This window comes from Oreochromis aureus, linkage group 11 (genome assembly GCF_013358895.1).
Source record: "Oreochromis aureus strain Israel breed Guangdong linkage group 11, ZZ_aureus, whole genome shotgun sequence".
NCBI classification, from domain to species: Eukaryota; Metazoa; Chordata; class Actinopteri; order Cichliformes; family Cichlidae; genus Oreochromis; species Oreochromis aureus.
This window is the reverse complement of record NC_052952.1, coordinates 22,063,830-22,080,507: the sequence shown is the minus strand read 5'-3', so window position 1 is coordinate 22,080,507 and position 16,678 is coordinate 22,063,830. Positions and strand designations below refer to the sequence as shown.

The 16,678-nt window shown below is 43.1% G+C and overlaps 1 protein-coding gene across 1 annotated transcript; it reads right to left on the bottom strand.

Annotated features, from left to right (window-relative positions):
• Nucleotides 1-2,555: 2,555 nt before the first annotated feature.
• si:dkeyp-69b9.3 (myocardin) lies at nucleotides 2,556-16,359 on the bottom strand. Its single transcript, XM_031744146.2, has 16 exons — nucleotides 16,156-16,359; nucleotides 15,045-15,213; nucleotides 12,907-12,960; nucleotides 11,143-11,198; nucleotides 10,693-10,759; nucleotides 9,817-9,942; nucleotides 9,530-9,720; nucleotides 9,210-9,350; nucleotides 7,389-7,554; nucleotides 7,116-7,281; nucleotides 6,875-7,016; nucleotides 6,136-6,732; nucleotides 5,938-6,036; nucleotides 5,641-5,778; nucleotides 5,500-5,554; nucleotides 2,556-5,410 (listed from the first exon to the last, which is right to left on the bottom strand). The coding sequence occupies exons 2-16, from the start codon at nucleotides 15,097-15,099 to the stop codon at nucleotides 4,992-4,994; spliced, it is 2,472 nt and encodes an 823-aa protein (XP_031600006.2). The 5' UTR covers nucleotides 15,100-15,213; nucleotides 16,156-16,359; the 3' UTR covers nucleotides 2,556-4,991.
• Between the last annotated feature and the right edge of the window lie 319 nt (nucleotides 16,360-16,678).

The window sequence follows — 16,678 nt, the reverse complement described above, 5'->3', positions numbered from 1 at the left end:
GCATTAGCAGTCAGGCAGCAGTGTGAAGGTAAAATTCCCACAGCCGTAATTTTATGATTAGCAATGCTGAAGGGCATGTTCCATATTGGTCGGCTGTACTGTGAGATAACAAATTTCATGAGGAGGTGTAAATGAACCAGTTAGATACAGTTCAACAGAGAACTACAAGGAAATTAGTTATTCTGAACACAAGAAGAATAATCATTCCTCAACAGCAGCCTGTTCGCAGAGGCAGCTTATCACCACGAATCGACCCACATCTTCTCTCGGTCCTTCCTCTTTTATGAATAATACTAATTATACAAATTGCAATTTAGACAAATATTATAATTATGTGGCAAGATAGTGATATCTGACCGTCCCCTCCCTCAACCATTATTTGTACCTTCTAATGACAGAGAGAACAGCACAAGAGAACAACATCTGAATTTTTCAAATATCTCCTCCTCGGGGCAGAGCAGCAGTAATAATTCACTGGTTTTTGCAACAGAAAACAAGATTTCTGTAGTGGTTTCACCAAATTCCCATGTTTTTTTTTGTTTTTTTTATCCCATGAGGAAATGATACATTCAGATGTTTTTATTTTCGTTCGATGCACTTGTAGAAGCAGTCTGAGAGAGAAAAAGAAAACATTCTTTACACCAGGCGGCTTAGATGAAGCTGTACATCAAAGCCTAAAACCAGGAATCTGTTTCTGTTCCTTTAGTTGTTCCAGGCTGTTTTAATTGTTGTAAATCATGTGTTTCAAAGCCACTATGTTTAGAGGTTTAACGTAATTATACTGTTGTACCATGTCTTTAATTTGTTGAAAGGACTGCACCAATAAAATATGCATCCCGTGTGTTGCTTGCACTGATCTAATGCGAGATCTTGCCGTCGTGCTTTTGGTTGTGTCAGACATTTAATAACCCACTTTCTCAACCAGTTCAGGGTCATGGTGAGAAGAGGGTGGGGTGGGGGTCACAGAGAGACAGGCACACCCATACCTACGTCCAGTTTAGAATCACCAGTTTCCCTACATGCATCTATTTGGAGAACCCTGAGAGAACAAGTCCAAATACATCCTGACCAGCCATCAGATTCAAACCCAGTAACCTTCTTAGATGTTCTAATATTACTGGAGTTCATGTAGTGGTTTTTAATGAGGTATATGGCATGCAACAACTACCTGCTGCAAACATACGCTGTGACCATTGTACTGAGCACTGTGCATCCTTTATCAGCTAATATGCATGTAAATATTAGACTTACATTCACCAGAAATTTATTGGATGTATATATTGGCAGGTTTAGATAGCCTATAAAGGTGATAACATATCAGTGTTATTTTATTTCTGCTGCCTTGTGGCAGTTATTGTAGGTTAAGGGGATTTTTTTTATGGCATCTACATGATGCCAGGGATTGGAAGAAGGACTTTATGTTGTTGCACAGCTTTAATAAGTCTCTTGTAACCACACAGCTCACTCAGTAAAAAGATTTGATTGATTTTACATCTCATGTATTGCTTTATCTGGTAGCATGCCCTCGTTCTGCCTTATATTGTATGCATGATTACGATTCGCTCAGTGATATACAGGCTAAAGTAGCTGCCCCCTGTCTTCTCTCACATGGTTTATAATAGCAGAGCAAAACTCTCAGAGGAGCACAACAGAAATCAAACCATAGCGACCCTCTGCCAGTGATCAAAGCCTACCCAGCCCCGACCCAGGAGACGAGAAATAAGGGGGTAAGGAAGAGAGAGGGAGAGATGGTGGGAGCAAGAGAATCCACACGTCTCGGCAACAGCTACCTGCTTTACATATGAAACACACCTTTCTCCCTTTAATTTCCATGAAATCATGCAGGAAGCAGTTATTGCAAGGGAGGAACGAGGAGGAAGTGATGTGGAACGGCTAGAGGGGCCATTACAGCGAATCCCTCATTACACCCTGGTCACAGCTTTGGAGTATTACCCCTGTGAAAACACACTCTCACCCCTGGGTGGATAAGTCAAACAGAGAGTAGATTGTCTCATCTTCTTTCTTCTCTTTGTGGCCTGTCTGCGGTAGGGTTAAACTTATCAGCATATGCAGCTTTAAAGAGCTGGGCCAAAGAAATTGTGTGTTGTATTCCTGTCTGTCTATGAATGAAGAGACTGATCCTCATTTTTATACTTTCTATATAATATCGCTGTCGTGCTGATCAGTAATCGGAGATCATACGTTATCACTTCTACAGCTTTTCATTTGAAAGCGTATTATTGTTCTTCAGGATTATAATACTGTGCCATTTTGAAGATTAACTATGGAACTATGTGGGTGTTAGTGAGGTTTCATGGATATTTAAGACGCATATTGGCACAAATGAATATTTAATTTACTTTGTGGTCATCAATATTTGATAAGACGTAATTTGGGACAGTCTCTTGTGAAATGAAGGAGTGATCAGTAGTTCTTTCTTCATCCATTTGTTAATTCTCTCAGTGTGCTACATCGCTTAACTTCCTGTCCAGGGATGAAAGAAAGAGGAGGCATATAGTAAATCTATTAAGACTTTAATTTTTGTAATGCTTTTAAATACATTGTGGAGAGAAACATTTGCACAAATAAGTTACAAATAGACGTACAAGCAAAAACATTTTGTTTAGTCTCACATTTTCAGAATAAGGCATTTTAGCAGCAACTAAACCACAGTTACCTGAAACACTCCAGTGCTTTCAGTCAACGTTTTTAACTCAGTTTAAAACAGAATTATTAAACCTTGGCTTAATTAAATTAGTCAACAGTCTCTGGGGTGTTTCAGGAAAGTCTGCACCAACGATCGGAAGTAAATAAGAAACAGGGAAAAGACTGTTGTCAGCCCTAAAGCGGAGGAAGTCACAGGAGGTAGCATCTTACTCTCCTGCCAATCTATTTTTTCGTTTCTTTTTTCTTTTTTTTTTCTTTGCAGCAGGCAATGCTTATTGATCGCTATGATTATCATAGCCATCCATCCACATTTAGCTGCATTTTCATAGTCTCTGTGCTGAAAGCTGTACAAGAACTGCTTCAGCATAAAGCTGTTGCACTGAGCTGAAGGTTTGCCGATGCACAGATTATCTTATCCCAATAACTCACTGTGGCTGGCTTTATCACTACAATAACAGGAAGACGGGCCACAACAACACATTGCCTACATAGAAACAACAAGACAAGAACGTACAGTAGTATGAAGTTAGAGTTCGAGTTTCTGTGCCCTCTACATGAATCAAATTGCACTCACTGCTTCACTTTCATTGAAGGGAACAAATGCGTTTTTCAGATATAATGATAACATAAAAGAAGAACTCTGGGTTATTTATCAAATAATCGAAATGCTCTAGACAGGAATTAGACAATCAGAGCTCTCCAAAGTGATTGATGGGACATGCAACCAATTAAGGGCCTAGAATAAATTTATGTAGATGGGATCGTGTATCTGAATTGCATTCATCTGGTACAGCAGAGGTTAATGGCAGCTAACCTCTGTCAGATTTTTTTTTCATTAATATCATTATGGTAAGTGGGGTTGAGAATGGACGTAACTCACTGAAAGTGTATTATGCAAACAAATAATGTACCCACTACTGCACGACCAGTAAATCGTGTAGAAGTTTGAGCCAAAATTACTGTCACCCGTAAGAAAATGTGCGTATTGGCTCCGACTGACAGGCTCACCTGGTCGCGTGATATGTTTCATTCCTAAAACACAGTATTTTGTGCTAACGCTACAATACATTTTCTCTTAATATTAATGGTCCATTTGTATATTGAAATATGCACCAAACATTTAATATTCTTAGCAATAAATTGGAGGAATTCATTTGCAGTAAGTGAACAGGTGTGGCCTTGGTGTTGGGTTATAAATTGTGCTAAATCTGGCTTTTGCTAGTAGCAGGATAAGCACCGAAGAGCAGGCCAGACACTGTTGGGGGTTAATCAGGGAACAAAATGACCACCTGTTTTTGCAAAGTGATGAGGAAAGTCTCACTCGGCTGATTGGTGCATTTGTACGGGGACTATTTTGGGGGTGGCTTCCTGATTGCTCTCCTGGAGGATGGCGGCTTGAACAAGGTAATGTGGTTGTTCTGATGATTACACAGGATAACTACACTGGAGTTACTGCCCGCTGGCAGAGGGACCACAATTAAATGTCTGCTTTAGGAAGTGGACACTTACTGTAAATCCGCGGCCTCTCTTCTGTGTTTTTCACATGTATCCTCTCACAGATCAGTCATGCCACACACAAGCAGGCACGCTTAATCGCAAACAAACAAATAACTACAAGTGCTTTGGCTCGGATGCTGATAAATACACCTGGAAGCATTGTATGTGGACACATACAGCCAAGAGCAGCCATGTGTGCACTCGCACAGTCAGTCATATGGAAGGCACACATATACACACACACACACACAGATCCCACTTTCACACAAGCATGTACACACACTTCCTGTGTGTGGCTTCTGCCAGCTTTCTCCCCCTGCATGCCGACTGTGTGTCTGGCATCGGGGTTAAGGTCTGGAGCCACACACAAGCTGTGCGCTCTGCCTGGCTTTTACACACTCTGAATGGGCTTTATGAATGGCTAGGACTCAATGACTGAGTCAACACCAGGGGCCACACTCAACCCAATCCGACAACGGGTTTTGGAGATAAGTCAGAAACGACATTCTCCCAGCACAGCCAGGAAGCATGTTTAAATTAATATGCCACCAGGTTTTCTTTTGTTTTGCACTGCAAACATTGTGCTGTGGAGTGTGTCAAACCACAGATGTGTGGCTTGTTTGCCATTTCTGGCTGAGCCTAAGTGCTTTTAAACAACACTACGAGTGTGCATAGGGTGCAAGTGTGCACATGTGTTTGTGTTCTCATTGTCCCGTCAAAGCTGCTGGATCCGATCGCTGCAATGAATCCAGCTCTCGACATTGCGTGGAGCCGGTGACTTTTACAGCTGAACTGACAAATAACGAGCGATCACTCCTCACAAGTCCTCACCACTGCTCTATCATCAGGTCCAGCACTCGATTGACATTTAGATCTGAATCCAGGCTCAAGTCTGGCTCGACAAAGGGAGCTGCTGGGGGGGTCAGAGGGCGGAGGCCGGATGACAGTGTTTCAAGCCAGTCAGCAGCGTCGAACGGTGTTGGAGCCCGTCGTTTCCGTGACCTCCTGGTGGATGGCAATGGGGAGGTACAGATGGGCGGTGGAGGAGGAAGTGGGACTACCTGGCTCGGGTTTATTACAGCAGGGGATGGAGGAAGCTCCAACAAGAGAGAGGAGCAAAGAGGTGAAAGCAGGGAGTTGTCGTCCTTGTGGTGCTGCTGGGAAGCCTGGGACTGATCATTTTGAAGAGGGGAAGGAGAACGGGCTGAGTGGGCAGGAGATTTATGGTCAGACACGTTGACGGAGTCTGAAAGAGAGCCAGTACAAAGAATTAGACGATGAAAGCAATACGAGTGTTAGTCAAAAGGAATTCTTTATTAATTGTGTGAGACTCACCGACAGAAGTAATAGGCTCATCTAGAATGTCATCAATGGACTGCCGAGGGTCCATCTGTTTGCCAAAGAAAAGAGAAATACTTCATTTCACAGAACAAAAGATACTCCTTGTGATCTCCTGTTCATCCAAAGACTCCTGACCTGTGCTTTCTGGATAGCCTCCTGTAGCTCTTCCTCCAAGCTGCGAACAGAGGGTAAGGTCTGAATAGGACTTGCTGTAATCTGCACTGGCAGTTCAAAGTCATTGCCAATTGCATCACAGGGCTGGCAGCAAAACACCTGATTAGAAAGAAGAGATAAATTGTTTGACAGGTGGCGTATGCGCATGTTTGCATGTTTGAGAAATGCTCCTAGATGGAAGGCTGTTTAGTGTGCCACTGTGCAGAATAATTTATATCCATTTATCCAGGACGTGTGTGCTCTGTTTTGTATGTTTACCTGTGTAAACAACACCTCTGCGTGTGCACCTGTTTCTTGCTTCCCTTTAGAGCATCCCGGATCCTGTTGCAGGAACGGATGGAGGGATCCTCCACAAGACTGGTGGAAAAAGATTTTTATAAAGCAGTCACATCATTAAACGATCATTTCTCGTATCAACATCTGTCACACCAGAAATCTGAGTCTGTCTGTCCTCACCTCATTGCCAGAACATGTGGAGCGGTCTCTGGGCCTGCTCCTTATTCTCTCCCTCATCTCTAGCTCCACACTCAGCTCCTGCTGCTGTTGCTGCTGCTCCTTCTCAGTTCTCCAGGGAGTCCCACACTGTAGGGGTGAGGAGGATGACATGGGAAGACTGGGACTTGGAGTTCCCGAGGCAGTGCTGGCAGGAGCTAAGAAGACCGTGTTGGTGAGACTGCACGGTTCCCCCGCCAAACTGACTGATGCAGCATTTGTGAAACCATTTGGGACAGTGTTTAGAATTCCATTTGGAACTCTATTTGGAGCGCTGCTGAGAATCCCATTAGGAATTGCCCTATCCTGGATATAAAGCTGCTGGTTCGGGCTGCTGCTGGGCGAGTCTAGCCCAGAGCTGGAGCTGGAGCCAGGACTCTGGCTGGATGGCAATGAGGGGCAGGGGGTGAGTGGCTCTGGGCTGGTACCCAGCTGACAGAGGGGAGCCGGGGTGAGGCAAGCACTGGGAAGCTGGAAAGGACGAAGACGCTGCAATAGGGCAGGCTTTGTGCCGGAGACAGGAAGGCCGCGCTTACGCAGCTGCTGCCGTAACTCTGACACCTGAGGAAGAAGAAATGGAGGCTACTGTTGGAAAGATACTAGTGTAGGTACTTGGTGTCCTTTATTTGTGGATCATTTCTCAAACATTTTAAGCCATTTCAGCGTCTCTGTTCTCTGAGAAACATGGTTCATGGTTTCTTACTGTTAAATCAACCAGATTAGCAGGGAGAAGCTCAGGCTTCGATGGAGGGTTTGTGTCAGTAGGGGTGTGGTTGGTTGTGGCAGGAACAGGTTGGGGATTCTGTGGTATGGCTCCCGAAGACTTCAGATCACCAGATTCCCCACTAAAAGAACGACAGGAGCATGAACTCAAGTAAAGATCAGCTGAGTAGGATCATAATAAAATACCTGACACTGTATCACCCATTAATCTGTTTGTGTACCTGGGTACAACAGTGATCTGTTCTTGTGGTTGTTGCTGCTGCTGCTGCTGCTGCTGGTTCTGGAGGATTTGAAGCTGAAGGAAGACCTGCTGCTGTTTCAGAAGATCAGAATAGGCTGGGTCTAAAGACTGGGTAGGGTTAGGGCTCTTCTGTTTGGCTCCCACCCCTGAAAATACGTAAATATTCTGGCTAAACTCAATCACTTTATCACCTGAGCAAACCTTGATCTGACGAATGAGTGTTGCTCTTTAAGTAAACCAATTATATTGGTACCTCCTGTCCCAGCCCCTCCTCTCTGGTCTGGAGGAATGTACTGATGATATTTGAGTTTCCTCATTTTGGGCTTGGTGTCCCGCGGTTTCCGTGGGCGGGGGAGATGGGTGAAGTTAAGGGAGTGAGGCAGAGTTGAGGTGCAGGGGTTGTTGGGAGGCCGAGCTGTCTATAAAGACACATTTAGAAAACTTGTGAGTTATTTCAAGAACACTATAAACCATATGAGACTAAAAAAAACAAAAAACCAAACGAATCATTTCACATATGACATCATTAGCTGCACGCTACAAGAAAAGCTACATGAAATGCATAAATGCCTCACAAATCCCCCAGATGACAGCATGCGCAGGCTCCGACATATAACCAAGCTGCTCATGTGTGAATGCGTTAACCTCTGGGGCAAACACTGAGGTCCCCCAGAAGTGCAAATTGACATTAATGAATGCAGAGCAGTTTACAGCAGAGCATTGTTTCTGAAAAAAAACAAAAACACAGGAGTGACCATCCTGTTAGGTTAAAGACCTCTACATTCGTCTTTTATCTCTCATGTTGTACACCTGCTGTGAGTACCACTACAGCAAGCACATACACACAGGCGTAAGACGTAAACACTGTTTCCTAGATGAAAATTTTACATATGACAAACAGAAAATAATCAACTCACCAAATAGCACCCACGTAGGATTTTTGTTAGCTCTATGTAGCAAAATGCACATTTTTACACTTATCTTTTCAGAGCATGCAGAAGGTACGTGTTTTTTACACTTATGTATCATTGTTAGAAATTTTAAAAGTGGACTATAAGTAAAAAATAAAGAACACAAAAGAGAAACAATATAAGCAGAGAGTATTACATGCAAAGTAGCAATATTAGCGACATGACCCAGGTTATTCAATTATGAAACTGGTCTGAGGTCAAGGTCCATGATTTAGACTTTTAGGGTCAAAGGCGTAGAGAAGGGTTAATGTTTTGACAATGATGCAGTTTATGTCTCCCCCTCTCTGTGGATGTTTTATTACATCCATTCCCACATACAGTAAAGATCTGTGGTATATATGACAGCTCGAAGTGTACCAGCAAGAGTGAAAGTTTGCAAGATGCTCGTGAGACCAGCTGTTACATATGAGGTGTAGCCAGAGGCGGGTGAATTAAAAGTCCTGAGATTTGCATTTGGAGTGACAAAGATGGACAGGATTTTAAAAAGTGAGTACATCAGAGGGACAGCTTAGTTTGGATGGTTCAAGGACAAAGCACAAGAGGTGAGATTAAGTTGGTCTGGACACTTTCAGAGGGGAGATACTGGGTACACTGTCGGAGGAATGTTGGGAAAGCTGGAGGAGCTGGGTGAGTAGGAAAAAGGCAGAGGCAGAGAGGTTTATGGATGAGAGAGGACACGCAGGTGGTTGGCGTGACAGAAGGAGATGCAGACAAAGATGCAGAAGATTGGAAGGAATGGAAACAGATGATCTGCTGTGAATGAGAGCAACCGAAAACAGAAAATAGAAGAAAAAAAGGAAAGCGTCCATGACAGTTGCTCAGCATGTGTCCTTTATGGAGTACAAACTGTTGGAGATGCATGAATTGCATAAGATTTTAAAAATGAGGGTTTTTTTTTTTTATCATGCTATGTCGTGCATTTTGTTTTGTGGCTTGTGATAATTTAAGAATTTAAGACAGCAACTCAGAAGTTCAAAAATGTTACTTTTCCACAAACCGTCCTTTTTCAGCACCAAGATGTGCACGGCTTTTCTTCTTTGTTTTCATGTAGCTTAAAGCAGCGGGGCTTGTATGTGGAGGAGCATGCATTAACCCCAGCTTACCTTTGGCAGCAGGGGTGTGGTCTGAGAGGTCAGATACATCCCAGTCGGCCTCCCAGTCATTGCCATGGAGTTTGAGTCACTCAGCTTTACGCTCATAGGTTGTCTGATGCCCTCGGTTCCCGGGAGCACTGCCAAACCAGGCTGAAGGCAGAGTATCAGATTATTAGAGCTGACATATGAAGCTATTTATAAACTCAACAGTTACTGAATATATGCTTTAATATGTTTGTCCGTGGTTATAACTGAGAGCTCATATTAGACATTTTATCCAAAATATGTGTGTTTTTATTAAAACTATATACTCAGTGCCATTCCCTCACCTGAGCATGACAGGGACCGTGGTTAAGGGTCGGGACCAGAGCCGAGCAGTCGCTCAGTAATTGGTCACCTGAGAGCCTCGGCAATGAAGAAAAAGCTGGTGATTGGTGAGTGCTGTGCTGCTCCGTGGGTGAGGATGAGGAGGAGATGTCATCTTCGAAGACATCAGCAGTCAGAGGGAGGGAGGCAGGACCTGAGGAAATGAAAAGCAAATGGAAGTAAGGTCAAAAGACAAGGCTGGGGGGGGGGAAAAGTGTGCAGTGGTTCATGCAGATGCGTGTTGACTCACCGTTCTCCAGGGGCGGCGTGCGTTCGAGCTGCTGCTCCACAGGTCCAGGCGGGCGCTGGATCCTCTCAGTGAGGTCCTGCGCCTGGCGAGCTTTCTTCTGCCTGTGGGCCCCACACGCAGTCCGCTCTACGGGTGGGAGAAAGTGGGAGGGATGGTGCAGAGGAGAACGGGACAGATGGGAGATCAGTAGAAAGAGGCAAGATAGGAGAAAGAGAAGCAACAGGATTTCAGAACATATGCAATGTGAGCGTGCACAACAGCTTTGCCACAGGCGATCAGTCCCGATTCAAAGCAGCAGAGGCATCAAAAACAAGTAAACACTGCTGCCCATGGGGAAATGTATTCCCTTGGAAAGGAACGCAACACACACGCACATACACGCGCAATCACACATTTTTAAAATGTCACAGAAGGACTATTAAGGAAATTAGACATTTTGAAAAGCCAGATGCTATAATCATAGTACTTTAAAATTAAAAGGCAGGTTAGAGGAGAAGGAGGTGAGTGGCATGATGAGAGAGGGAGATGTCAGTAATAGCTGAAAATGATGACTCTGATTCCTGGATTGACAGGTTTATCACGTGCTGTCAATCCCTGATATGTCCTACCGGCTGCATGTGAAGCAGCGTTACAGTGTGCTACAAGGTCACATTTCAATCTCTCTGACAGCTGATGAAACACAAAGCCCTTTGTGAGATTTACACACTTCACATCTTTGCACTACTACTACTACTGTACGACAGGGAGCGGAGAACAGCACAGATATGATATAACGCAGACAGAGAGAAATGGACAGGAGGGGAAGTGTGTTACAGTGAGCTACGCTGGGAGCAAAGCAAGGAGGAGACAGCAACATTACTGTGGGCATGGTATCACCTTGTGCAGTTTCAGCGTTCAGACCACCAGGAGGCAACTTCTGAGTGGCACCGTCATCAGTTAGACGCTGCATCAGGAAACAGTGGGTCAAACCAACAGCCAAGGCCGAGAGGAAAGTTGAATAAAACTTTATTGTCAGTGCACCCTTATGACATATTATTACACCAGGATTGTTGGAAGGTGTTGGGAGATTTTCTATTGAAACTAGTGCAAATTAGTTTTCTTTAGGTGAGAAGAGACTTAATCATGAATTATATTTCTTATGATTTCACAGCAGTAACCTGACATTTGGACTCTTACTAATATAATCACCAACCAAGATTCATAAAGATATTTAGAGGGTTCAAATGTGTTGGGTGCTTCAAAATCAGTGTTTGATGTGAAGTGTGAGAATGTCCTGCTGCTGTATATATGTTTTTGTTTTTTTTTAAAAGACAGTATTCAACTCACCAGAGCTTCACTCTGGTCTTTCTCAGCTTTTTGAGGCGGACATGTGGATTTCAGCCCTGTTCCAATCAGACAGACATGCAGTTAAAGATGAAATGTGACAAAGCAGAGTTTAAAAAAAAAAAAAAGATCATTTGTTTTTCTTAATCCAAACATCCAAACTCTCATATTAGACTATTTCAGAGAACAGTAGCCTAGAAGAATAGAAACTCAGGTGATGGGGTGCATCAACAAAGCAGCGTCAGCTTTCAAATGATCCTTCCAAGTTACAGCATGAAGCATCTCAGACACTCTTTTGTGTTGGCAGGCATCAAAAACAGAGTAACCTGCAGCCAGGAGGGAAGTGAAGCAAGGTGCCTGCCTGTCGGATGGGGATTGTTTTTGTCTGCTTTTTAATACATTTCTGCACTCGGCACTTTGAATTCTGTGCATGACACAATTTATTTATGCTCACATCTTCAGATAATGATTGTTGATTGTTCCAGCTTTATATATTTATCCTCGTGTCTTAATTGCGTGTGAACTTTTCCCCTTTCTAATAAAGTGCATATCTACTGACAGCAATAGACTTTTTAAAGTAAAAATAAAAATGTGCTTTTACATATGGAGTAATATCTACATTCACCAGCCACTTTTTTAGGTACACATACTCAGCTGCATGCTAATGCAAATATTTAATGATCTAATGGCATGGCAGCTACTAAATGCTTATGAGCTTCCTTTGTAAGTTCAAACTGAGCATCAGAATGAGGAAGTCCTTGATGAGCAGGTGTGAGTTTTTCAGAAACTGCTGATCTGCTGGGATTTTACTGCACAACCATCTCTATAGTTTACAGATACTGGTCTGAAAAGGAGAAACGATCCAGTGAGTGGCAGTTCTCTGGGTCTCAATTTCTGCTGCCACATTCAGATGATAGGATCAGAACTTGGCATAAACAACATGAAAGTATGGATCCATCCTGACTCGTATCAGTGGTTCAGACTGCTGGTGGTAGTGTAATGGTGTGGTGGACATTTTCTTGGCACACTTTTGAGCTAAATAGCAACAGAGCATTGTTTAAATCCCACAGACTACCCGAGTATTGTTGCTGACCATTTCAACCCAGTACTAGTATTTACGTGAAGGTGTATTTAGTAAAGTAGCTGGTATATTTTTTTTATTTTGTTTATGGTATTAAAAAATACTCTTATTTTCTTATTTTATCCATTTTTTGGGTAATGCTGGAATTATTCATCTAGATAAAATACAACAACATTAAAAGTGAAGGAGCAAAAAACTAAAGTACCTTCAATATATTGTAATTTAAAAGGCATGAGTGGGAACTCACACCTCCTTTTAACTGTGTTTCCAGGCTTTAGAAAACCAAACCCATTCATCTGATTAATTACTTATCCAAGGGGAGGGCTCGAGCCTAGCCTAACCATAATGAGGTGAAAGGCAGGTTACAGCCAGGTCAGGTCACCAGTTTGTCTAAAGGCTAAGAAATACCTAAAAAAAAAATAATAATAAGTTTTCTAGATTCATGTACAAAAAAAGGTTTTTAATATATAAATAAATTCAGCATTAATCCAACCATTTTGCTGTTACAAAAAACGAAAAGGTCAGTATAGTAAAATCTAAAAAAAAAAAATTAAAAAACTGGGCAAATCAATGAGCAATCGCCTTCCACTGAAAAGAAGTGACTTGAAGATCATTAATATGAAATGCACCCTGCAGTCATAGTGTACATGGATCAATCACAATGTTAATGATACACGTAGACTAACCTGAGTCTGCATTGATTTCACTCAGCCTTCGGTTCTGAATCCTCAGCTGCAGGACTGAAAGACAAGATTGAGCTGTGTTACCAAGAAAATGATTAAGTATTACACTGATGGAACAGTACATTAGTTTCATTTCATTGAAGGCAAAATTACATATCTGGAATAAGAAATCAGACTGACGTAGGAAGCTCGGAGTTAAGCAATGCTACACAGCACGCTCACTGTTAAATGATATGGCCTTCAAACTCATGTTACCCCATGACTTTGCAGTGCTTGTAGATTATATATCTCCTTGAATGCTGGCACGCACATATCAACATACACACACAAACAGGTGAAGCAAGGAAGGGCTGTGCCCGTGACACAAAGTCCCCACCCTCCGCCTCGCATGATACGTTTCAGTAAGCATTGAGACCTGAGAGACCTGACAAGGGGAGGGTAGGAGAGGACTGCTCGGGGGGGGTTGAGGGCAATAACTATTTATCTCTCAGTATGTCTATTTCTGTTGGTCCCATCCCCCCCTTCAGCTGTCCCGTTCTCTCCACAAGCCTCTCATGCGTGCCCTCCTCCTCACATCACTCTCATTTATGCTGCTAACTATACTCTTCCTGCTCTTTCCTGCCTTTCTAACTTTAAAGTTTAAAAGTTTTCAAGATCTGTATTTAAAGCAGCCTTACGTATCAGTCCCCTGGGTTTAAAACAGGATAGGGAAGCAGTGTTACGGTAGTTTAACTGTTCCCGAAGGTCCAAATAAATATAATCTAATACATTTTCCCTTTTTGCACCAAAAACTCAGCAATTCTATTAAAATCTTTACAAATTTCTGCAGAGATGCTCCAGATGAAGAGCCGACAGCTTTAAAGCTGTGAAAAACAAAGACAAAGAGTTATCAGGTACTTTGTTTTAAGTTGCCACAAGCTATAAATAATCACTGTTATTTTCTTCAGTTGGATGTCATCATCCAATATGTGCAAGTTTGAATTAAGTGCAATCATAATGCTGGCTGACAAAGAGATCAACAAGTTGGATATAGTGGTAGATAAAATATATTCCTCCAGCTCAGTTATGTGTATGTACACTTTCTAACAGAGCAGCTGCTTATAGAATCACGTTTTCCAGCAGGTGTTTGCACACCTAGGGGACTGTCTGTGTCATTTTCTCGCCGTTCTATTTTGCCAGCCGTTTACGACAGCTGCGTGGGAACTCAGCAGCAGCCGCTGCAACTTGTTGGGGAAACTAGCATCGTGTAGCTTGGGAAGGGTTGCCTAATGCTGTTTGTCACAGACTGCTGGCTGCCTCCTGAACGGTTCACAGTTAGGTTATTATCACACCTATCACTGACAATGATATTTACATTTTGGTAGGAATGCATGAAGACATCATTCTCCTTTAAACTCAGGCCATTTGTGCCTATTTTACGTTTGGGATTTCTGCTTTTGTGCAAACCCTTAATGGCTGATTTGATGTGGACGAGAGTCAGACAAAAGGTTTTGTGCACCTCTTCCTACTTTAGCAATTCTGAGGATAATTGTGGGGTCGTTTGCTTTTGCTGCTTTACAACTGTCATTCAAATCTGATCAAACCACACTCACCATCATGGTGAAGCAGCTTAGCTGAGCTTTTCACTGTTACATTTTTAACATAATAATAATTATAATAATAATTGTAACTCTGAGGGGTTTTTTATAGGTAAGGTCTGATTGTTTGTCATTTGGACATGAATTATTATAAGACATAGATTTGAAATCTGGTTTTCAGAACCTTCAAATAATGAGGACTTTTCTGGTAAAGACCCACAGTCAGGTTTTTTTCCATAAGGACAACAAACCAGCCGTTTCCTGATTGAAGTGTCAGACAGTAACATTCAGAGATCTTTATCCTCAGGGTCAGCGGATTTACTTCTGTTCAAGACATCTCCATATGTTTGTCTGTAGGGAGCAATCACTAAATCCATTCGCCATGATCAATAACCTTCGCTGGATTGATCACATGATCAACAGTGTGACTGACTAGCCAATAATCTTTGCAAACATTTCAACTCAAAATATTGATGATCATGCATGTGCGCCTGAGATGAAAAGCCATTGTTGTGGGAAAATGAGTCCTTCTCTCCTTTAATTGGCATGAGCTCAAATCCTCACCTGAGCGGAACTTGTTCCGGATGAGAAGCGACCTCTCGGAGGCCAGCAGTGTCATGGTGGAGGGGGGAGACGCTGGGGGCACGAGAGAGAGGAAGTGGAGCAGAGAGAAAGAGGAAATTCCTGGTGTCACCCTACCAGGAGGAATGGACTCCGTTCCTTCTGTCTCTCGCTGTTGGGAATGCAGAAGAGCGGAGGAAGCAGAGGAGAGAGGGAGACAGATGCTTGTTAATCCACTGATAGACATAAACCAATATTGATAGAGGCACACAAAGCATAGCGAAGATACATTGAGGAGGAAATAGAGACGAAAAGCTTCTCAGACCTACAGGCAGACTGAACTTTATGGTTAGCCGCTCTGGCAACAGCAGGCCTCCCTATAGACAGCCTGTCATAATCACACAGAGAGTCACAAGGCCCACCCACAGAGACAGAACTAACGACACAGAGAATTAAACAGACGGGAGGCTTTTAGAGAGAGACAGGGCAAGGAGCCAGACGAAGAAGACTAGGAGAAAAAGTCAAGTTCACGTGAGCGAGGGAAACAGAAACCCCAGCAGATACTTGGACGTCAGGGCTGGAGGACACTGATTGCGACGGACAAACACGAACTCGCAACACCTACAGCATGGAGCCGGGGACGGCAGACCAAAAATGTGCCTTCCGCTAAAAAGAAGATGAGCTGACTCTGAAATAGAGAGAGAGCTGGGAATCTACATGAGCTGCATTAGTGCACACACACACACAACCTATTAACAATATTGATTTGAACTGGCCAGCCACAAAACACCCAAAGGAAGCCTGTTTGAAGGGACTCTACAAACACACACACAAACAAAACCACACACACACTCTGGAATAGCTGAGGTTATGCATACTAAATCACCGCAGAGCTCTCCCTATTCCCAATCCGATAAATGCACACACTTCACTTATTTACAGCCTAAAGAGTCCAAAAGAAGGCCTCTCGTTCATTAATGCAATCAAATAACAAGCAATTGATTGAGATTTCACGTCTGGCACAGGCATTGTTTCACAGCAGGGTGCTGAGTCACAAGAAGGAACTGAAAAACACCGAGAGAATAAAAGCAAGAGAATGAAAGAGAATACTTACAGGAAAAGAGAGAATTGAGACCCTCGGGGGAAATTGGAGTGGATTTAAGATTAAATTGAGAGAGGTGCGAGATGGAGGAAGAGAGGGAAGAGAGAACTTCGTAGTGCGTTTAATGACGATTTCTTTCTTTCATGTTCTTTTCATATCCTTAGTTTTGTTTTGTTTTTCCTGAAGGTGAAACGCAAGGAGGGAAAGGATCTGCGGTTCCTTCGTCCTCCTTCCGATAGAAGTTCACCCTCTCTACCTCTGCCTCGCTCTCTCTGCCCCTCTCCCCCCCCGTCTGCCCCAAAGCATCCTGGATCATCAGTGCCAACTGTGAGCGACTGTCAAACTTCACCCCTCCCCTGCAGTGACCTCACCCCCACCAAGCCCCCCACCCCTCTCTTTTTGCTTGGAGCAATTTACCCCCTTGACATCTGCAGACTGACAGAGTGAGGAACAGATTACAGGACAATAAGTACTTCTGTGTTTGTTGCACTTGACTTTAACATATAAGAGGATAGAGCAGTCGATTTAATGTTAG

Bases quoted from the DNA above. Each gene is read 5' to 3' on its own strand.
- si:dkeyp-69b9.3 (XM_031744146.2), bottom strand. From the start codon at position 15,099: ATGACACTGCTGGCCTCCGAGAGGTCGCTTCTCATCCGGAACAAGTTC. The intron at 7,017-7,115 runs GTACACAAACAG...TCGTTCTTTTAG, and splicing joins CAGATCACTGTTGTACCCAG to TGGGGAATCTGGTGATCTGA. The intron at 5,779-5,937 runs GTAAACATACAA...CTTTCTAATCAG, and splicing joins CAGAGGTGTTGTTTACACAG to GTGTTTTGCTGCCAGCCCTG.